At 56.4% G+C, this 19,371-nt stretch overlaps 1 protein-coding gene across 1 annotated transcript in view; it reads left to right on the top strand.

Annotated features, from left to right (window-relative positions):
* The window catches only part of PARVB (parvin beta), a 115,728-nt gene that overhangs the window by 47,091 nt on the left and 49,266 nt on the right, over positions 1 to 19,371 (top strand). Inside the window, exons 2-3 of the mRNA XM_070371468.1 lie at positions 12,613 to 12,702; positions 16,174 to 16,244. Of these exons, the coding sequence (XP_070227569.1) occupies positions 12,613 to 12,702; positions 16,174 to 16,244 (161 nt within the window). The remainder of the gene's footprint in view (positions 1 to 12,612; positions 12,703 to 16,173; positions 16,245 to 19,371) is intronic.

Here is a 19,371-nt window from a genome sequence, read left to right as displayed (position 1 = left end):
CAGTCTATGGGGTTGCACAGAGTCGGACACGACTGAAGCGACTTAGCATGCATGTAGGAAGGGTCTGCAGAGGAAATGCGGGAGTTGGGCCTTTAGTGCTGAGTAAGAAGGAAATGGCAACCCACCCCAGTGTTCTTGCCTGGAGAATCCCAGGGATGGGGGAGCCTGGTGGGCTGCCGTCTGTGGGGTCGCACAGAGTCGGACACGACTGAAGCGACTTAGCAGCAGCAGCAGCCCTTGTTTTTGGTAATTCTATGTTTTTCTGGGGTTTCACCCCTTTGCTTCCTCCTTCCACTTTTTCTAGACTCTCTCTCCTTTATCGTTAATTAATGATGGATTTTCATGACCGGTGATTGATAACGCTTTCAACTACTCAGAACCAGCGCGGCTGATTGGTGGAAATGTGACAGATGGACCGTCCCCAGATTAAGAGAACAGAGCGTGCACATCACAGGATTTGCCGTCAGGTTAGGACGAATGTGACCAGGGTGCTGTGACTATCAGGGACTTGAGTCAAGGGGGCTGAGAAAACAGGAGGCAAAGCGGGATGGCCCCCTGAGGGTCGGGGCAGGCTGGCTTCAGGAGTGTGGTCCAGGTGTTCGTCAGAGGGGTGGGGTGATGCACACGATTCCCCAGGGGCTCCAGGAGAGCCTGCTACATGATGGTGGCCCTCGGGGTTCCCGGGTAGACCGGCGCCCTCCACATCCCCAGAAAGGCAAGTCACCTGACTGGGCCCGCTTGATGCCCCCGCCTCTGGCACGCGACTGTGTTTTAAAGTCACTCTGAGTTAGATGAGCAATGCTTTTGAGCCTCCTGGGGGCTCTGAGCTTCCCGCTCCATGTCACGTGTTGATCACTGGGCACGGGTCCTCTGGGTGGCGTCTGGCCCCGGCTCTGTACTGGCTGACTTCGGGAGGCCCTTCACACTTTGCACCTCTCAGAACAGGCGTGGGGGGCTCAGGTCAGGCTGAGTGGCTGGCCCCGTCCACCTGCCACCTTGATGTTCTCTGTAGAGTTGCAGTTTTGTTCCAATGCAGCCTAATTAGTGTCTGCTTGAAGTGCTCAGCGACCTGAGAGATGGTGGTGGTGATGCCTGAGCAGGGTGTGCAGGATCTTCGAGGTGAGACGTGCCTGGCGTGTGGTGAGGGGGATGGAGCGACGTTGGATTCTTCAAGAACTGGTGACCCCGGGGGGGTGTGGCCCCTGTCATCCTGAATGCTAATTAGTGAGACTGTTTCACACCTCGATGCGGGCAGATAACTCGGGCTTTACGAGGTCTGCTTTGATTCTGCTCCTTTAGGGGGCTCCTCTGTGTGCAGGGCCCACCTCTGGGGACACAGAGGTGAATGGACCTGACCTCTGCCTCTGGGAGCTCATAATCGACCAGGAGGACATCTGCACGTCCACTCGATGGGTAAACTTGGGAGCTCTGGGCTGCGCGACCTTGAGCTGGCGTGTGCCTGGTGCGCCCTCAGACTTGTCGAGCAGGTGACTCTGTAGGATGCTCAGCGCTCCTGGCTGCCCAGCGCAGGTGCAGGTAAGGGGACGGGGAAGGGAGAGACCCACATTTACACGTGGCTGCTGCTGGACGCACCGCCTCGTTAAAGGAGTGGTCACTACGACAGGTCTGGTTCTAACCCCTCTGCAGAGGTGAGACGGTGAAAGGCAGGAGGACTTAACGCCCAAGGTCACGGGATGTTCTGTGATGAGTCTCCAAATTCTCCCCTCTCTCTGCTATTCTGTCTGCACCAGCACCGACCCTGGGCCTGGGCGCCTCTGAGCAGGGCCAGGAAAGAAGGGGTGTTGGCAGTGGGCTTTGCAGCCGGGCTCAGCCACTGGACACGGTGCTCCTGGGGGCGGCGGGGCACTGGTGGCAAAGACTGGGAGGGGTGACCACACCTGGCCCCGAGCTCTGCAGTGGTTGGGGGTGGGATGGCATGGGGAGGGGTTTGGGTTTTGTGTTGGGAGAAGTGGAGGACCAGGGCAGTCTGTGGGCAGAGGAGTGACTCCATGGGCCTGCATTTGAGAACATCTGGAGACACGGGCGGGGGTGATGGGGTGGACTGGAGTGGGGAGAAACCAGGAGCAGACACCCTCAGACCCATCCCCCATCTCAGGCCCCTGGGGGATTCTTTCTTCCTGATACCTCGGAGAGGTGACTTGAATCAGTTGACCCTCTTGCTTTCGGTCTGAAAAAACGATCAAGTCATCATTGGTCCCTAAAGGATCAGCCATCCTTTTATGAGCAAGAAGCCCGGGTCTCCTCCGGTGTCCTGGTTTCTGCTCGCCGGGTGGTTCGTACGGTACACCTGATGTTGAAGGCTCACCTAGAAGTCTTTCTTCCTGCTCTCCTTCTCACAGACAATTCATTTTTTTCTGTGGTTCTCACAGTTTTCTGATCACGCAGGGCTCAGGGGAGGAAAAGGACTGCTTCTGGGCAGAGGGAGTGATCTGTGAGAGCTCCAGCCTTTTCTGTGTTTGCACCTAAGCAGGCTTCAGTGTTGGGAAGACCTGGGGTCCTGGAGCTGGGGGAGCGCTTCCTTCCTGGGGGCCCCGCTGGGGATGTGAAAGCAGGTGGCTGGTGGAAGTGTGTTCTAGCGGGCGAGGTCTGGGAGTGTTGCCCCAGGGGCAGCCTGTCCCAGTAAGTCCCTAATTGCAGAGCAAATTCCTTCCTCTTGGGTCCTCACTCTCCGTTCGGCCGCATCGCAGTAATTGGGTTCTTGGTGACCCACGACTGCCGGGCTAATGTAAGCCTTAATGCAAACGCTCTTTTTCCACCCAATTAAGTGGCTGGAGGTGGAATGTTTCGCAAGAACAGCCTGTTTCCAGTTCTTCTGACTTTGCGTCTCTTACCTACATTCTCTATCCGGCTCCATTTTACCTGCGTAAATGCATTTACAGTCACTTATTTATTCTATGAATGTTTATCGGATGCTTGTCGTGTGCCAGCTTTTGAACAGTGCCTGGCCAGTGGGACAGGGCAGTGGACACAGCACGATTTCCTTTCGGGGGGTGAGGGATGGAAGCTGTCATGCGCGCTGGGAGCTGAGGGAACCCGGAGGAGGCACCCTAACTCTGCCCACAGGGTGGAGGGTGCAGAGAATGCTTCCCTGAAGAATCTGGGGTCCCGGGTGGAGTTGGCTGGGCATTTCTGGTGGTGAAACAGCTGGGGCAAAGGAGTGACCTCACTGGGAGATGAAAAAGCATGGGAACTGTATCTGCCCTTCGACGGGGGGTGGGGTTCATTCACCAGGAGTCTTTGGGTACCACTCTCAGGGGTTTGGTTATCCTGGAGCCAGTGGGAGTTCTGGGCTTCCCTTTATCAGGGAGTGACAGCCAGACAGTCTGCAAATGACAGAGAATCCAACTGAAAGGGGATTAAGAATAAATGGAACTCACTGGTGCATTTGATAGAAAGGCCTTGAGGTCACCAGCCTCAGGTAAGGCTTGATCCAGCAGACAGATGGCACGGCTCAACTCTGTTCCCTCAGCTCTGCGGACCCAGTGCCTTCATTGCCAGTTTCTGAGTGGTGGTAAGGTGATGGGGGCGGCTTCCACCTACATCCTCTCTAGGTCAAGGCCAAGGTGAAAGAGTGCCCATCATTTTGCATTCCTAGGGAAGTCTCCTTGCAGCTGTTAGCTCTCACTGGGCCAGTCCCCTCCCTGACTGTGTTCTGGGGAGTCAGCGTACCCCCTGGCTGAGATCTAGAATACCTGAGCCCTGCTTCACCAGAAGACAGGCACATGGATGCTGGAGAGGAGAAGAAGTGGAGTGCAGATGGTCACCTGCAGAAGGGGAGAGGCTGACTTGGGGTGGGAAGAGGCTAAGAGAGGGTCTGTGGGAAGCTGGCTGGCCATCCTGGTGAGAGCGCGGTCCACGGTCGCCCCAAGGGCAGGACCCGAGATGCCGCCGCTGCAAAGGCTGGTTCTAAGTCCCACGTCTTGGTGGCTGCTTCTTTCTTCTTTGCTCTCACCCACACACTGGGGCCTTTCGCCTGCAGTCTTGGCCCTAGAATCAGCTCCATGGGCAGCCTCGCCTCCTCTGGTAGGCCTCTGATCTCTTTCCCTGTAGAACTGCTGTCTCCTTTGAGTCCCTGCTATAGAGCATCCGTTTGCTGTCCCTTCTTTTAGCTCTAATTTTTGCGAGTACCGTGTGAACGCCGTCATGGCAGAGCCTCCCTGGCCTCCTCCTGTCCTTACATTGCGGCCCTCTCACAGGGGATGCTGTTCTGGTCATGTTGGCGCACATCCTTCCGTTCCTTTTTCTATGAATTCATTGTGTACAATAGAAATACATAGCTTTGCATTTTCTTTTTTACAAATAAATTTTTGAGTTTTTTTTTTTTTAGCTGTGCCATGGAGCATGCAGGATCTTGGTTTCGCCAACCAAGAATGGAACCTGTGCCCCTCTGGAGTGGAAGCCCAGAATCCTAACCACTGGACCACCAGGGAATTCTCAGTTTTGAGTTTTCTGATTCCGTATTTTGCATAAATATCATGCTGTCGTATTTTGGAACCTGCTTTTTAAAAGTCAGCACCATCACATTACTTCCCTCGTGGTCCAGTGGGTTAAGACTTCACTTTCCACTGCAGGGAGGGGCGGGCGCGGGTTCAATCCCTGATCAGGGAGTGAAGATCCCATGTGCCTTGTGGCCAAAAAACCAAAACTTAAAACTGAAGCAGTATTGCAGCAAATTTGATGAAGACTTTAAAAAATGGTCCTCATTGAAAAAAAAAAAAAATTCTTAAAAAAAAAAAAAAGCCAAACTCAACACCATCACATGCATTGCCCTTAAGTAATTGTCCATTTGTTCCTCGAGAGTCTCCTCTGTGCCCGGGGCTGAGCCAGGCGGTTGGGCGGAAGGGCCAGGACACACCCTCCCACGTGTTCCGCCCACACCAGCCTCCCCCCAGGACCAGGGCCGGCCTCATGGGCCACCAGCGGTCCTTAGCTCAGCTGCTGTAAAACCAGAGGCTGGCTGAGCAAGACCGCTCTTCAGCTGCGGGCTCTTGCTGTGGGGTCAACACGCCTGTTGACCTCCGCCGAGCTTTGCCTTATTGAAATGCTCACATATTTCTTTTTGCCTCTCAACTTATTTCGTCTCGAGAAATGACATGGAACCTTGTACTGCAGCAGAGCAAACCCCATCGATCAGACTGTTCAGGCTGAGTAATCCCCATGGTGCGGGCAGCAGTCACGGTGCTTCCTTATTCCCAGGGTCTTGTCAGACACTCATCCTGCCCTGAGAAATTGCGGCGGGTTAAACGTACATAAATACTCCGAGCTCGTTACGTTGGGCTGGCATCCCCGAGACGGGGCCAGCTTGTCTTCCTCAGTAAAAACAAACCAGATCCGCCACTGGAAAGGTTAAGAGGCTCTTCCTTTTACGTTTTGCCGTGTGGATGGCTGAAAGTCTCTTTCCCTATGTCTGGGTCGGGAAGGGCAGCGGCTGTCTCTGGGACTGTTAGCACTCCCTGCCTTTTACCCTGGACAGCATGCAGGCATCCATCTGTCGCAATCCGGAGAATCCTGGAGCTGGAGCCTTGACTTCCCGGGAAGGGTTGGGCCTCCTGTATCAAGGCCTTTACGAGGATGATACGGCGGAAGTAGCTCATCCTCTTGAATTATGACCATCCGGTCATTTGATCACCTGGTCTTTGGCTGTCAGGCAGGGCTGTCGAGTCTGGATTCCCCCCCAACCAGCTGTCGAGTCTGTGGGTGTCATCGTGCTTGTTAAGGTCTCATTTGGGCCCTATGGTCTCTCCACTGAGCTGTGAGCTCCCCACATGAAATACAACTTCATTTATTTTTAGAAGAGCTGCTCTGTTAGGAAGACCTTCATGGCTGATGAACTTAGTTATTCTGATAAACTGTGTAACTTCTGTGAAGAAGCAATCCCTCTGAGCGCTGAGAGTTGGTGGAGAATCGTAGAAAGCTCTCCCTTCCCCGGGGAAGCATGTGTGGGTGCGAAGTCACACACGTCAGTCGTGCCTGACGCTTTTGTGTCCCGTGGACGGAGAGCTTTATTTAACAGAGATTTTGTTGGGTCCTTCTAACACACATGGAGTTAACCCTGACTCTCCCTCCCCAGCCTAGGGGGGTGGGGTGGCAAGGGCAGGGGTCTGGGGGTGGGGGTGGGAGGGACGGGGTCTGGGAGGGGTGGGGTGGGAGGGACAGGGGTCTGGGGGTGGGATGGGGACAGGGGTCTGGGGGTGGGATGGGGACAGGGGTCTGGGGTGGGATGGGAGGGCAGGGGTCTGGGGGTAGGGTGGGAGGGACAGGGGTCTGGGGGTGGGGTGGGAGGGACAGGGGTCTGGGGGTGGGGTGGGAGGGACAGGGGTCTGGGGAGGGGTGGGGTGGGAGGGACAGGGGTCTGGGGAGGGGTGGGGTGGCAGGGGCAGGGCTCTGGGGTGGGGTGGGGTGGGAGGGCAGGGGTCTGGGGAGGGGTGGGGTGGGAGGGCAGGGGTCTGGGGAGGGGTGGAGTGGCAGGGACAGGGGTCTGGGGAGGGGTGGGGTGGGAGGGACAGGGGTCTGGGGAGGGGAGGGGTGGCAGGGGCTGAGATCTGGGGTCCATGGAGTCACGTGGAACACCCCCTCCTTTATCCTTCTTTGTCTTTCCTGGCAGCTCTGAGGACCACTCCGTTTCCTCGAGTAGGATCTGTCATAACTGCAAGTGGGCACGTCTTGAAACGGGCTGGTTAAGTGCCCCAAATTGAGACAGCTTTCCTGCCATTTCCAAGTTCTTCTTTTAGCTGGGGAGCCGGGGGTGGGCATGCGGCCGCTTTTGTTGGGGTTTCTCTTTGATCTTGGTTCAGACAGCCCGCTGGAAACTCTCCCCCCGTCCTTTTGTTCTCTGGGAAAACCAGGATGTGGGTATATATGGTGTAAAAGCCCTCATCGGTGGCAGACGTGTCTGCCGTGTTGAAAGGACGCACTTGGAAAGGCTTCCAGAATGGAGTGTCAGCACTTCGGTCTCCAAGGGCTGTGGCTCGCCTACCATGGGGTCTTCGCATCTTCGCTGAACCCCCAGCAGATCAGCCCCCGGGGAGAGTCCTGCACCCCGTCTTTACAGGGGGTGAGTTGTGCTCCCCATTCCCGCCCCAGTGCCCCTCATGGAGCAAGGAACCTTTTTGTCTTCAGATCTGTGTTTTCCCTTGAGGGTAACCTTGCTCTTTAAAAAGCAGCCTGCTTTCAAAGTTGTGTTTTCTTAATAATGTCAAAAGGGGAAAGGAAAAAAAAGAAAAAGCTGCCTAAAAGCCTTTTTTGGAGGGGAAAGAGCCTGGGCATAAATAAATAAATAAGTGGAACCCGTAGGAAGAAAAAGATTAAAAAAAAAAATCAAGGATGGAACCTTTGTGCTCAGCCTGGGGTGTAAATGGCAGGCCCTTTGTGAGACGTTTGAGGTTTTAGTTTTTGATTCTCTTTTCTCCTTTTCATGCATTTGTCATTCCAATCAGGAGAGGTGGTGTGTGTTTTAAACCTTGCCTGGTCTCTGGGTGGGGTGATGGAAGGAAGATGGGGTTTGGAAATACATAGGCCTCCTTCTGTTTGGCAGAAGCTGGAAGCTAGTGCTTACCGAGAGCTTGCTGCATGACAGACATTGTTCTGCGTGGTCATTACCTTCTCCGTCTCTGGGGGTGAATCAGGCCCATTTCACAGATGGAAACTGAGGCATGGAGCAGTTAAACAACAGACTGGCTCCCAGGTTCCAAGCCCCTCACTGTGCAGCTTCTCAAATGTAAACACCTACTACGTGCAGGAGCCGAGCCATCACTGGTGTGGGCAGATGGTCCAGGAAAGAGGTGGGTATAGGACACGACTGAAGCAACAGCAGCAGCAGCAGCAGTGGGATGCGAGCTGGGCAGAAGGGAGCCTGGAATGGGCGAGGAGCACCCAGGAGGGCTTCCTGGAAGAGGCGGCCAGCAAGCTGAGGCTTGAAGGTGGATAGGACATAGCTGGGCAGAGTGAGTGAAGACCAGGTAGAAATGATTCAGTCCTGCCTGCAGGGCTCATGGTTGGTATATATCAAATGCCTTCATAGACACCAGCCCAGCGAGGACCAAGCCAGGGCCAGCCACTCCCTCACAGACGCGTTGGGAGATTAGATGAGTGGAAGGCATGGAAGGTGCCTGGTACTCAGTAGGTGCTCAGGAAACGCTGGCCCTCTCCCACCGACAGGCAGGAGTGTGGGCTGGACATTTACTGTGACCTGGGATTGCAAATTGGAGGCCCCTGTCTGGGCCACAGAGTTTGAATTACTTGCTTGCATTTATAAATTGGGAGATTCTGCCCCAAACCCTAAATTTCCAGCTTTATTCTGAAAGCTCCTGGGTTTTGGCGACGGTGGTCTGCGTAGCCCGCTCTGCACCCCGGGGCTGGGTGAGGTGTGGCTGTCCCCACAGGGGCACCGGAGCGATCAGGGCCTCTCCCGGATTGCCTTCTGAGCCTCTCCCAGCCTCCGGCCCTCCTGGCCCCTCCGCAGCCCTGTGTCGCCCATGTAGCCCACAGAGCCGAGTATCACTGCGGGAAGGTGAACCTTGGTTGGGAACGCACTGCTTGCTGGGTTTAGTGTGAATACGGGCAGACCCTTAGCACAACAGTGAGTCCCTGGCCCTGGGACTTTGGACCCCAGGCCCTTTGAACGCCCACACCCATCGTGCACACCACACACTGGCGGATCTATCTCTGAGACGCAAGATCATTGGCATTTCCGGTCTTTGAAGTGTCTGACTTTCTGGCAAATGGACTAGTGCTTTCAAAGCCAAGATATTCCTGGGATTAGCGGAAAGCCACTGACCTGGCATTGATGCCTTTAAACTGTGGTGTTGGAGCAGACTCTTGAGAGCCCCTTGGACTGCAAGGAGACCCAACCAGTCCATCCTAGAGGAAATCAGTCCTGAATATTCATTGGAAGGACCGATGCTGAAGCTGAAACTCCAATACTTTGGCCCCCTGATGCGAAGAACTGACTCTTGAAAAGACCCTGATGCTGGGAAAGATTGAAGGCGGGAGGAGAAGGGGACGACAGAGGATGAAATGGTGTAATAGCATCACCGACTCAATGGACGTGAATTTGAGTAAATTCTGGGAGTTGGTGGTGGACAGGGAGGCCTGGCGTGCTGCAGTCCATGGGGTCGCAGAGTCGGACATGACTGAGCGACTGAACTGAACTGACCTGGTGGAGTGGGGGCCTCGGGGAAAAGCCGTAGTTCAAGGGGCGCCCTCCTTCCAGACTCCAGACTGACCCTCATAAAACCATCATTAGACTCGGACTGAAGGCTCCTCGGTGAAGGGGCTGTGTCCCCCAGGGTTCCCAGGCCGTGCATAGTAGCAGAGTCCAGAAGAACCCTGCTGGGTTTCAGCATGGACTCGGCCGCCACGTAGGGCTTCCAGAATCCCTTCTCTGATCTGTCGTCCATGGGCTTTGCATGGATGCCCGAAGTCCCTTTTCCGGGTTCTTGCCATCTTTCAAGGCCAAGTTCAGATACTGCTTCCTCCAGGAAGCCTTCCCTGGTTCTCCCTGGGATGAACTCATTCCTCAGAAGCCCCTATGAGGTAGGTGCTGCTGCCTCCCCATGTTCCAGACAGGGAAACTGAGGCTGGGCAAGGTGAAGGGTCTTGTTAGAGGCCACACGTCCGCAGAGGGTACGGTGAGATCTGACCCGGGGCTCGGTGGTCACAGACCGTACTTCTGTTCCTTGGGGCTTTATGCTTCACAGGCCTGAGGAATGTGCTGTTGGCCCTGAGTTCTGGGCAGGTTTGTGCGAGCATTTCTCATCCATTAAAGCCGCCAGATCCCGAGCCCTGTTTAGTGTTATCTTTGATGTTCAAGGGCGGTGTGAAAATTTCTCTGTTTTCATGTGACCCAGTTTCTCTGCTTTGAAAATGCCGTTCCCGCGCCCTCCCCCTCCACGCCTCCTTATTGCTGAGATCAGGCGGCAGGACTTCTGGAAGCATCTCTTTATTTCCTCACCCCCGCACCCCCACCCACCACTGGTCGCTCTGGCCCAGGCCCGGTGTCCAGGAGAGTGGATGACCTGAGAGGCAGGTCTGGGGCTTCTGGGAGGAGCTGCGGGCTCACTGTAAGGACTCAGCTGCCTGGCTCACCTGGGACTTGAAGCCCGCCTATGCAGCCCTCTGCTTGTGTGACACCCAGGTCTTCTGTTCTTTTTCCTCGGAGAACAGAACCACCGCAGACGGACTTGACCGGGAGGGACCTCCCTGGCCTCTCTGTTCTCCATTGGTGACATCGGCCCAGGAGGCAGGAGTAAGGGGCCCCGGCCACTATCCACGTCCCCTTTCAAGGACTTTTGTGAAAAACCTCCTTTCCCCGCTTCCCTTTTCTGCCTTGGAAAGCTCTTCGCTGGTTCAAAGACTCTGTAACTTGGTTCTGCAGGAAAAGTAATTGCTGAAGCTCGGTCTGTTTTCTCGGGGGTCTGAGTGACCGGTTGGGGATCTTTGGATTGGGGAGCCGGGTGGGCGTGTGTGCGTCTCAAACCCATTTGCTAGTGAAGGTGTTTCCCACGTGTCTGCTTCTTGCACAGAGTTCGGCCAGGGATGCGGGGATAAAAAGGTGGCTTTCTGCTCCTAGGATGTGGGGCGGGGGCGGGGGAGAGACTGTGACGCCTCCAGCTGCAGGGCGTCGGCCTTCCAGACTGTTGTTGGCAGGGGCCCACTTTTTCTTTTCCTTTTAAATTGTGGTAACGTACACACAACGTACAATTTACCCTTTTAATCCTTTTTAAAGCACAGAGTTCAGTGGGTACATTCGCAATGCTGCGTAGCCGTCACCCCCTCCACCTCCAGACCTCTTCCGTCTGCCCAAAGTGAAGCTCTGCCCCCTTACCCCCCTGACTGCCCATAATTGGCCTCTGTGCCCAGCCCCGGACACCCAGCATTCTACTTTCGGTCGCTCTGGATCTGGCTCTCAGGACCTCGTGTCTGTGGAACCACGCAGGGCTTGCCGTCTCGTGTCTGGGTTATTTTCCTCAGTACAGTGTCCACATGGCTCCGTGGCCGAGTGTGCCTGAATGCCTTTCCTTTTTGTGGGTGGATCACGTTCGGTTGTGTGTTTAGACCACACTGGTGCGCCTGTTCATCTGTCGGGGGACACGTGGGCCGTTTCCACCTTTTGCTGTGAATTCTTGTGTAAAGCATTGCTGCTGTAGACTGTGTGTGTGCCGGAGAGCCTCGGCCCACCCCCTGGCTTTTTAGTTTTGTATCAGGGTCTTCCTGACGTTGGAAGCCGGCATCCTGGGCCCTACTGCCGTCATCCTCATGCAGGGCAGAGGCGGCCTTGGCCCCAGAGCTGGGTCTGTGGCTGAGTCCAGGGAGCCCAGGGCGTGCCCGGCTCCGACCTCAGGGTCTCACGTTCATCACTGCATTCAGTCCTTGCGGGGGTCCTGACGTTTGAGAAGACAGGCAGAGAGGTTCCCAGACGTGCCTGCCTGCTCGAGGCCATCGTGCCTGTCGCCTGGCTTCTCTGTGCCCCTGCCCCTCCAGGTCCCAGAATTGGAGGTGTTCAAGGTGACCTCGATTTGAACGGGGAAATAGGTCTCCACCTCTGAGGCCTTTTCATTACAGAGGTGAAGGCCTGGAAACTAATGCAACATTGTAGATCAATGACTATTAAAAATAAATACACAAAACGGAGGAGAAAGCTGGGGCTCTTGTCCTTGGAGACCACCGAGGGAGAGGCTGGTTGTGTGGTCCGTGGTGGGGGACTGTTGCCCAGCGGTTCTCAGCCAAGGGCTGGAAAGGGGGCAGATCCCAGGGCCCCCTGCACCCACTGCATGGGGGCTGGGGGCTGGAGCCTCGGGTCTGACGCAGTTGGGGCCAGTGGAAGGAACGTGGTGTTGAAGGCTGAGGCTGTGAGCCCCCCGGTGTCGGGGTGACGTCCTGGCCAGTGAGACTCGAGCTACTTTCCTGGAGGGTCTCTAGCACAGGGGTGGGGTGGGGGGGCGGCAGGGACCTTCTCTGCTCTGTGGATGGAGGCCGCCCCACTCACTGTGCAGCCAGCCCTGCGGTCCCTGCGAAGCTTCAGGAGACTCCAGGTCTCTGGGTCCAGTTTATTAGACTCTGCCGTGTGTTCCACTGCTCCTGACCCTGGGCATCCCCGGGCGTCAGGCCAGCAGGACTCTGTCCCGTGAACTTGGCCACGGACAGCAGCACCGCCTCTGACTCTGGGCTTGCCTGTGTGCCTGCAGGGAGGGTCTTCACACCCGGAGTCCACAACTGTCCGAGTCGGGGGAGGGACCCTGCCTTCTCAGACCCTGTCACCGCGATCCAAGCTGTGTCCACCCCAGCAGCCCTGGGCAAGATCTGGAAGCATCCAGAAGCTTCCGTGTCTTAGTCATGTGTTCCAAAGAGCGGTGAGAACAGCCTGGCAGGGCTTGGCCGAACTGGGCACTCTCCGGCGTGGGCGAGGAGTTGTAGAATGTATTCTTGGTTCGGGGCATTTTTCCTCGGACTCTTTCTGGGCAACCAGCCATTTAGGAATGTTTGTTAAATGCCTTAAAAACACGAGTTGATTTCTGTTTCCACTGCCAACGTGTGAAGACGTGCTAGTTCATTTATACTCACTGGTTTTGCCCTTTCTCTCTCTCTTGACAGTGAGTGACCTCCAGGAAGAAGGGAAGAATGCCATCAACTCGCCCATGTGCCCCGCCCCAGTGGAGGTCCACCCCGAAGACTCCCTGCTCGGTACTGTCGCTTCCGCCAGCTCCTTGTCCTGGGCGAGCTGCACTTCCCTGGGTGTGCGGTCGGTCTGGGAGGGCCGACGAGGAGCCTTGTGATCAGACCTCACGCCGGGCTCTCAGCTCAAGGTCGTGTTTAGAAAAAAGTCTGCAGGAACAAAGCGAGCTTTCCCTTGTAGGTTTCGGCCTCTCTGGTTGCAAATGTCAGCTTTATTAGTATTTAAGTATGACGGGCCAAGAGATCGGGGAGCCAACTGTCCTTGAAAAGATGGTTTGTTGCACTCACGGTTCCCCGGGTGCCAGGGGAGGGCAGCAGTGTCAGGGAAGGACGAGCAGACACCTTTATTGTGGTTTTCACAGGACAGAGTGGGTGAGCAGAGTTCATGAGCAGGTTTGATCTGCTGGTTCAGGTAGTTTCAGGGACCTCTGGGACACAGGAACTGCCCTGAGGAGTCTGTACCTGGTCTCAGGTGATTAGGGCAGGGGCTGTTGGCTGGGTGTGTAAGAGCCCCATGGGAGCTCAGTTAGAGAGCTGGCTGGTGCGGGGGGTGGGCTCTGGGTTGGTTGTTTCCATTGAAAGGCACTCAGAGGGGACACATTTGCTGTCTTGGGAGGCAGCTGGCTCTGAGCGGGGAGTCCCCGTAAGTCCCTAAGGCCCCGGGATGTCGAAGCATCTGAAAATACAGAACAGGGACTTCCCTGGTGGTCGAGTGGATAAGAATCCACCTGCCAGTGCAGGGCACATGGGTTCGATCTCTGGTCTGGGAGGATTCCACTTGCTGTGGAGCAGCTAAGCCCAAGAGCTGCAACTGCTGAGACTTTGTGCTGCAAGTGCGGAAGCCTGCATGCCCTAGAGCCTGTAACAGGGGAATTACAAGAGAACAAGGGAAGCAAGAGGAGCCATCGCAATGAGAAGCCCACGCACCACAACTTGAGTAGCCCCCACGCAGCAATGAGACCCCGTGCAGCGAAAAAGAAAGATTAAGAAAGCAGTGCATACATGTCCAAAAAAATATAAAAATACAGAAAATCAGAAAAAGTATTAATACCTGCCCCATCTCTATGCAAGCTGGAGGGGCCTCCCAACACCAGGGGCTTGCTGGGTGGGACCTGCCAAGTGGTCCTGGCCCTGCGCCCACCTCCCTGGGACCACGTCCCCACCAACACTGATGAGGTGACGGCCTGGACACGTTTTTCCTTAGCGCGTGCTTTGGGATCTGACGGATCTGGAAGGCTGTCTTGGAACATTCTGCTCCTTTCCAGTCCCTGGTTCAAAGGGAAGTCCTGGTGGATGCCTCTGTTGTGGTTCCCAGCACAAGGCCAGGCCAGCGGGAGCTGGTGAGAAAGAAACGCAAAGGCCGTCCAGACGGCCGACCTGCGGCCAAGTGCTGGGCGGGCTCGGAGACGCGTGGGTCCTCCGGGGCTTCCCCTCAGCCCTCTGAAGACCCTCTCGTGCTGTGTCCTCAGGCTGGCTGCAGCTGCTGCCCAGGCAGGTGACTCTCTCCCGGGGGAAACCGACGAGCACTGTCTGGAAATCACTTCCCCCGACCCTGGGTACTATGGACATTTGGCACAGCATAATTCTTTGATGTCGCGAAGACTCCTTATGCGGCTCAGTGGTAAAGAATCCACCTGCCAGTGCTGGAGATGCGGGTTCGATCCCTGGGTTGGGAAGATCCCTTGGAGAAGGAAATGGCAACCCACTCCAGTTTTCTTGCCTGGGGAATCCCTTGGGCAGAGGAGCCTGATGGGCTACAGTCTGTGGGGTCACAAAAGAGCTGGACACGACTGAGTGACTAAACACACAGTTCTTTAATGGAGGGCTGTCCCTCGTGTTGCAGGGTTCTGCTCAGCATCCCTGGTCTCCACCCACTAGAGTCCTGTAGCTTTTACCCCGCCACCCTGCACCACCAGTGAGGATGATGAAAATGCCTCCAAACATCGCTGCGGCCCCTTGGGGGCCTGGGGACACAATTGCTCCTGGCTGAGGACCTGCTTTAGACCAACAGCAGCGCTTAGGAAACAGACTTAGGAAATGCTTAGGAAACGAGGGGCAGGTTGCTGTTTGTCGTGATGCCTTGACCCTGCCTTTCCCTGGGCCCGAACTCTCCTGTCTTACCGTTTGCCTAAACCGCTGCTCCTGGCTGGGAGTCAGTGCTCTTCAGTTCCCTCTCTGAGGTCCTGCTGGCCCCTGAAGCTCTTGTGACTTTGATAAAAACCAGCCTCGTCAGCACTGGGAGCTGAGAGCTGAGCAACTGGGGAGTGGAGTCGGGGGAGAAGGTGTTGGACATGGAGTAGGAAGTGCCTAGGCCCTGTGGTCGGCGGTGGCGAGAGGCTTGCTGAAGGGCGAGCGAAGTCTGGAGGGACTGGGTTGAGGGCGCCGGGGAGAGCTGGGGACAGAGGCTGCAGAGGGCCTGGGGGGCTGCGTGGAGGATGCTGGCCTTGACCCGGGGAGCGGTGGGAGGCCGCTAGGGCCTCATCGGGGCCCTGTGTGGGCCCCTGCAGCTTACTTGGAGCCTCCTTCTCAAGCACCAAGTCTGCACGACCAAAAATAGTGCTTGCCCTCTGTCAGGTTTTAAACTTTGCTGCTGTGAAGTCTCTGTCCCTCAAAGCCGGTCATCCCTACCGACGTGGACAGTCCCAGGCGTGGGGCCTGTGTGGGCCCCGGGACCCTGGTCCTCTCTACCTGCACGTCCCAAGGGCCAGAGGCCGTGCCTCTTCTCTTTCCTTCTAATGCTCAGGGTCAGTTTTGTTCTGTGTCTGGTGTCTGCCAGTCTTTCCCCTTGGCTGTCCACTTACTGGGCTTCCCTGCTGGCTCAGTGGCCTGCGATGCAGGAGATGCAAGTTTGATCCCTGGGTCAGAAAGGTCCCCTGGAGGAGGGCACGGCCACCTGCTCCAGTATCCTTGCCTGGGAAATCCCATGGACAGAGGAGCCGCCGGGCTACAGTCCATGGGGTCGCAAAGAGTTGGACACGACTGAGCAACAGAGCGTGCATGCGTGTCCACGTATTACCCCGTGTCACCTCTCTGTCCAAGCTCGCTGGTGCCCATCGTCCATGGTCAAGGCCAAACCATGGAGGGAAAAACAAAACAGAAACAGAATATGGATAAACACGCTTTGCTGTGAAATGTCCTTTTTTTTCAGTACCCTTCCCGCCAAATGTTTTTGTCCATACCATCGTACGTAGCAGCAAGCTTTCTTGGTGAAGGACAACTCTTCCTCAGGTTTATTTATAGTGACTTTTCTCCGGATCTGAATCAGTGCTCCCCCAGCACCCCATCGCTTCTCCCAAAATACCAGGGTAGGTGCCCCATGGCTTCCTGGAAGATAGGCCCGCCCACCTCGGCCGTGTGCCTGGCTGCAGGGCTGCTCCGTGAGAAGACCTTGGGGGTGTCTCTGCTCTCGATCCCCCCATCTGTGCGAGGGAAGCCAGCTGCCCCCACCAACGCTAACCCGTCTGTCCTTTGTCCCCACAGAGGAGAACGAGGAACGCACGGTAATCGACCCCACCTCCAGGGACGACCCCAGATTCAAGGAGCTGGTCAAGGTGAGGGTGAGCCTCCCAGTTGGGCTGTCCTGTGAGGGCAAGACTTTGGGTTCAGGCTCTTCTGGGTCAAAGGAGTGAAGCCGGGGGGCTGGTCAAGGGGCCTCGATGCTGCGTTCGGTGGACGGGACGGCTTGGAGCATCTCCCAGGGGTGCCCGGCCCCAGGGGCTCTCAGATGGCCCGCTCACCCTCCTGTGCTGTACCCAAGGACGTGGGGACCCTTTTCTTAAGATTGGGAACGAGCAGCCGCAGTGAACTCTCATAGCACCTTGCAGACGAGATCAAGGCATCAGACTCTGGAGCAAGAGGGGAGCTCAGAGGAGGCTCTGAAAAGCGGGCCTGTGGGTTCTTCTGGATGCTCCTGTGGGTCCTCATCGGATGGTGACACCCCTGCTCTGGGTAGTGGGCAGATTCAGCCACGTCTGGACGCTCGGGGACAGGCGAGGCCAGAGGACAGCCACCTAGTTCCTGAAAGTCAGGGAAGCAGGGGTGGGGGACGGGCGCTGGCTCTGGGCTCTCTCGGGGCCGCTGCAGCCACGCGTCTCTCCCCAGCAGTCTCTCGAGCCCCGCCTCGTGGTGAGGGTTCATTGGTAGCGTTAGTCAGGCTCCAAGCGCAGATTGAACTTTGACCACTCTGATCTCAACCTCAGCAGGGCTTCAGAGGTAATCCCCCGGCTGGCAAGGGCTCTGTCCGCATCCTCACCCTGTGAGCCCCGACCCAGCAGACTCGGGCTGGGCAGACGCAGTTAGGACAGTGCCACTCACACATCCCATCAAAGGGGGCTCTTCAAAAGTTTCTCCCCCTTAACCGCTGCGGTTGGGACACAACTGCCTTTTCACGAGGGCTTCTTCAGGATAAACAGAAGCCTTGCAAGTTGTGGCTGTTTAAAACGTCGAGACAGAGAATGTCTGTTTCAGTGCGTGCGTCGGGTGCTCAGTCGCTAAGTCGTGTCCCACTCTTTGCGACCCTGTGGAATGTAGCCCACCAGGCTCCTCGGTCCATGGGGTTTTTCCAGGCGGGAACACTGGAGTGGGTTGCCGTTTCCTTCTCCAGCCTGTTTTAGGGCCCATCCCAGCATGTTGGTGCTGAATGACTTAAATCGCCTCGTTTACATTTGCCTGGTTTAGATTCCCCCCCTCCCCCCCGCCAAATACCACTTTGGTTTTTTCCTGAACTGAAGAATGTTGGTGAGGAAAAATGACCCTGCATTTCAGCCACCACGGTGTTCTCCTCGGGCGATGTGTGTAAAACGTTAGTTATTTGTTTATCTGGCTGTGTCGGGCCTCAGTTACGGCACGTGGGCTTCTCTGGTTGCGGTACGCGGGCTCAGTGGTTGTGGTGTGCGGGCTTAGTTGCTTCACGGCATGTGGGATTTCAGTTCCCCAACCAGGGATGGAGCCCCGTCTCCTGCATGGGAAGGCGGATTCTCAACCACTGGACCGGCGTGGGCGGCGTTTAAGTAGGAGAAGGGGATGTCTGTGCTTGTCAGGTTCCCAGAGGAACCGAACCCGTGGGAGGTGGCCCTGTCTCTCTACCTCTCTGTCTCCTTCTACCTGTCTTATCTCTCTGTCTGCCTGTGTTTCTATCTATATCTCTGTCTCTCTATAGAGATTTATTATAAGGATCAGCTCACGTGATGCTGGAGACTGAGAAGTCCCTTAATATGCCCTCTGCCAGTGGGGGCCCAGGAAAGTGGGTCCGAGAGGTCAGGCTACGGATGCCCCAGGCACAAAGAGGGCAGAATGTAGCCTTCCTCCACCTTTTTGTCCAGTTCAGGCCCTCCCTGGATTGCGTGCCACCCCCCCATGCTGGGGAGGGCCCCCCTGCTTTACTCAGGCCACCGAGTCAAATGCCGATCTCTTCCCGGAGACCCCAGCACAGACACACCCAGAACAAATGTTTCATCAGCTGCCTTGGCGTCCATCCCGGCCAAGCTGATACTTAAAATGAACCATCACGTGCCTGCTCTGATTTTTTCCTTCTTCGACATTTGAGCAAAGCTTGACAGCCCGTGAGCATCAACTCCTTGAAACAAGTCCCAGGGAGCTGGGTATCATCCTTACATCCACACGGGGACTCAGAGAGAAGTAACTCCCCGCCTCCGCCCCAGGTGATCCTGTGAACCAGTGTGAAGTGTCCGATCTTGAATGAGTCTGTCCATTTGAGGCCTCATCTCCTGAGCCCTGGCTGGGGGTCAGGGAGCTGCGCTGGACCCCAGGGATGCAAGACAAACAAGCCACCTCCCTGCTGTATGATTTCCAGAGCCGCTTCCTGCCCCTTCCAGGTTCGCTCAGCCCCATCGGCCTCTGCTTTGCCTCCTAAGACCGCAGGCAGTTTTGGCCTCTTTGGGGTGAGTGCTGGGCAGCTGCGCGTCCTTGGTCAGCCCACACGGAGTGACCACAGCATCTCTGCATCCGGGGCCAGCCCGACGGGGTCCCGAGGAGGCTTTGGCAGCTCCACGTCCCCCAGATTCCCAGTTCAGGTACAGGCCCACGTCTGGGGTGTAGAGTGTGCCAACTGGAGGGGCTGGGGATGTGGGGCATTAATACCTTGGGGGGCAAAGGAGGACTAAAGACGGAAAGAGTGGGGAATATCCTCTTCTCCCTCTCTTACCCGGTGGGCAGTTCTGAGAGCCCACTCCTCCCAGACACTGGTCCTCTCCTGCCCGCCAAGGTCCCCATGTAAACCAGGATGCTTTGTTGGGCAGGACGTGCCAGGGGCTTGGAGATCACCCCCCAGGGCGGCTCTCGGGACCCCACCACGTGCCTGGCCTCTGCGCCCGCAGCCTCTTGCCTGGAGCGCTGTTTTTCAGCCTTTGGTTTTCTCTTGAATTTTCCTCCGCAGGGATGGGTTCTCTGGCTCCCTCTCTGCCTGTGCCGCCCCACCCTCCACGTTCTTGCCCTCTTTGCCTCAAATTTCTGCTGCCTGGAATACTTGCCTGTTTATTTGTTTGGTTTTGTTCTTTCTCCTCCCTCTAGAACGTGCCCCCAGCATCGGGGACTGTCCGTGTTTTGCTCCCCGCTGAACCCTGGTGCCCTGAGGTCACCGCACACCATGGTGCTGACTGGGGAGCTGGGCTGGTAGCTGGTTGTGAGGCTCTGCATCAGGACCACGTGGGGGAGGGTGCA

Source organism: Bos mutus, chromosome 5 (assembly GCF_027580195.1).
Source record: "Bos mutus isolate GX-2022 chromosome 5, NWIPB_WYAK_1.1, whole genome shotgun sequence".
In the NCBI taxonomy this organism is placed as follows: domain Eukaryota; kingdom Metazoa; phylum Chordata; class Mammalia; order Artiodactyla; family Bovidae; genus Bos; species Bos mutus.
This window is presented reverse-complemented; position numbering and strand designations above follow the sequence as displayed.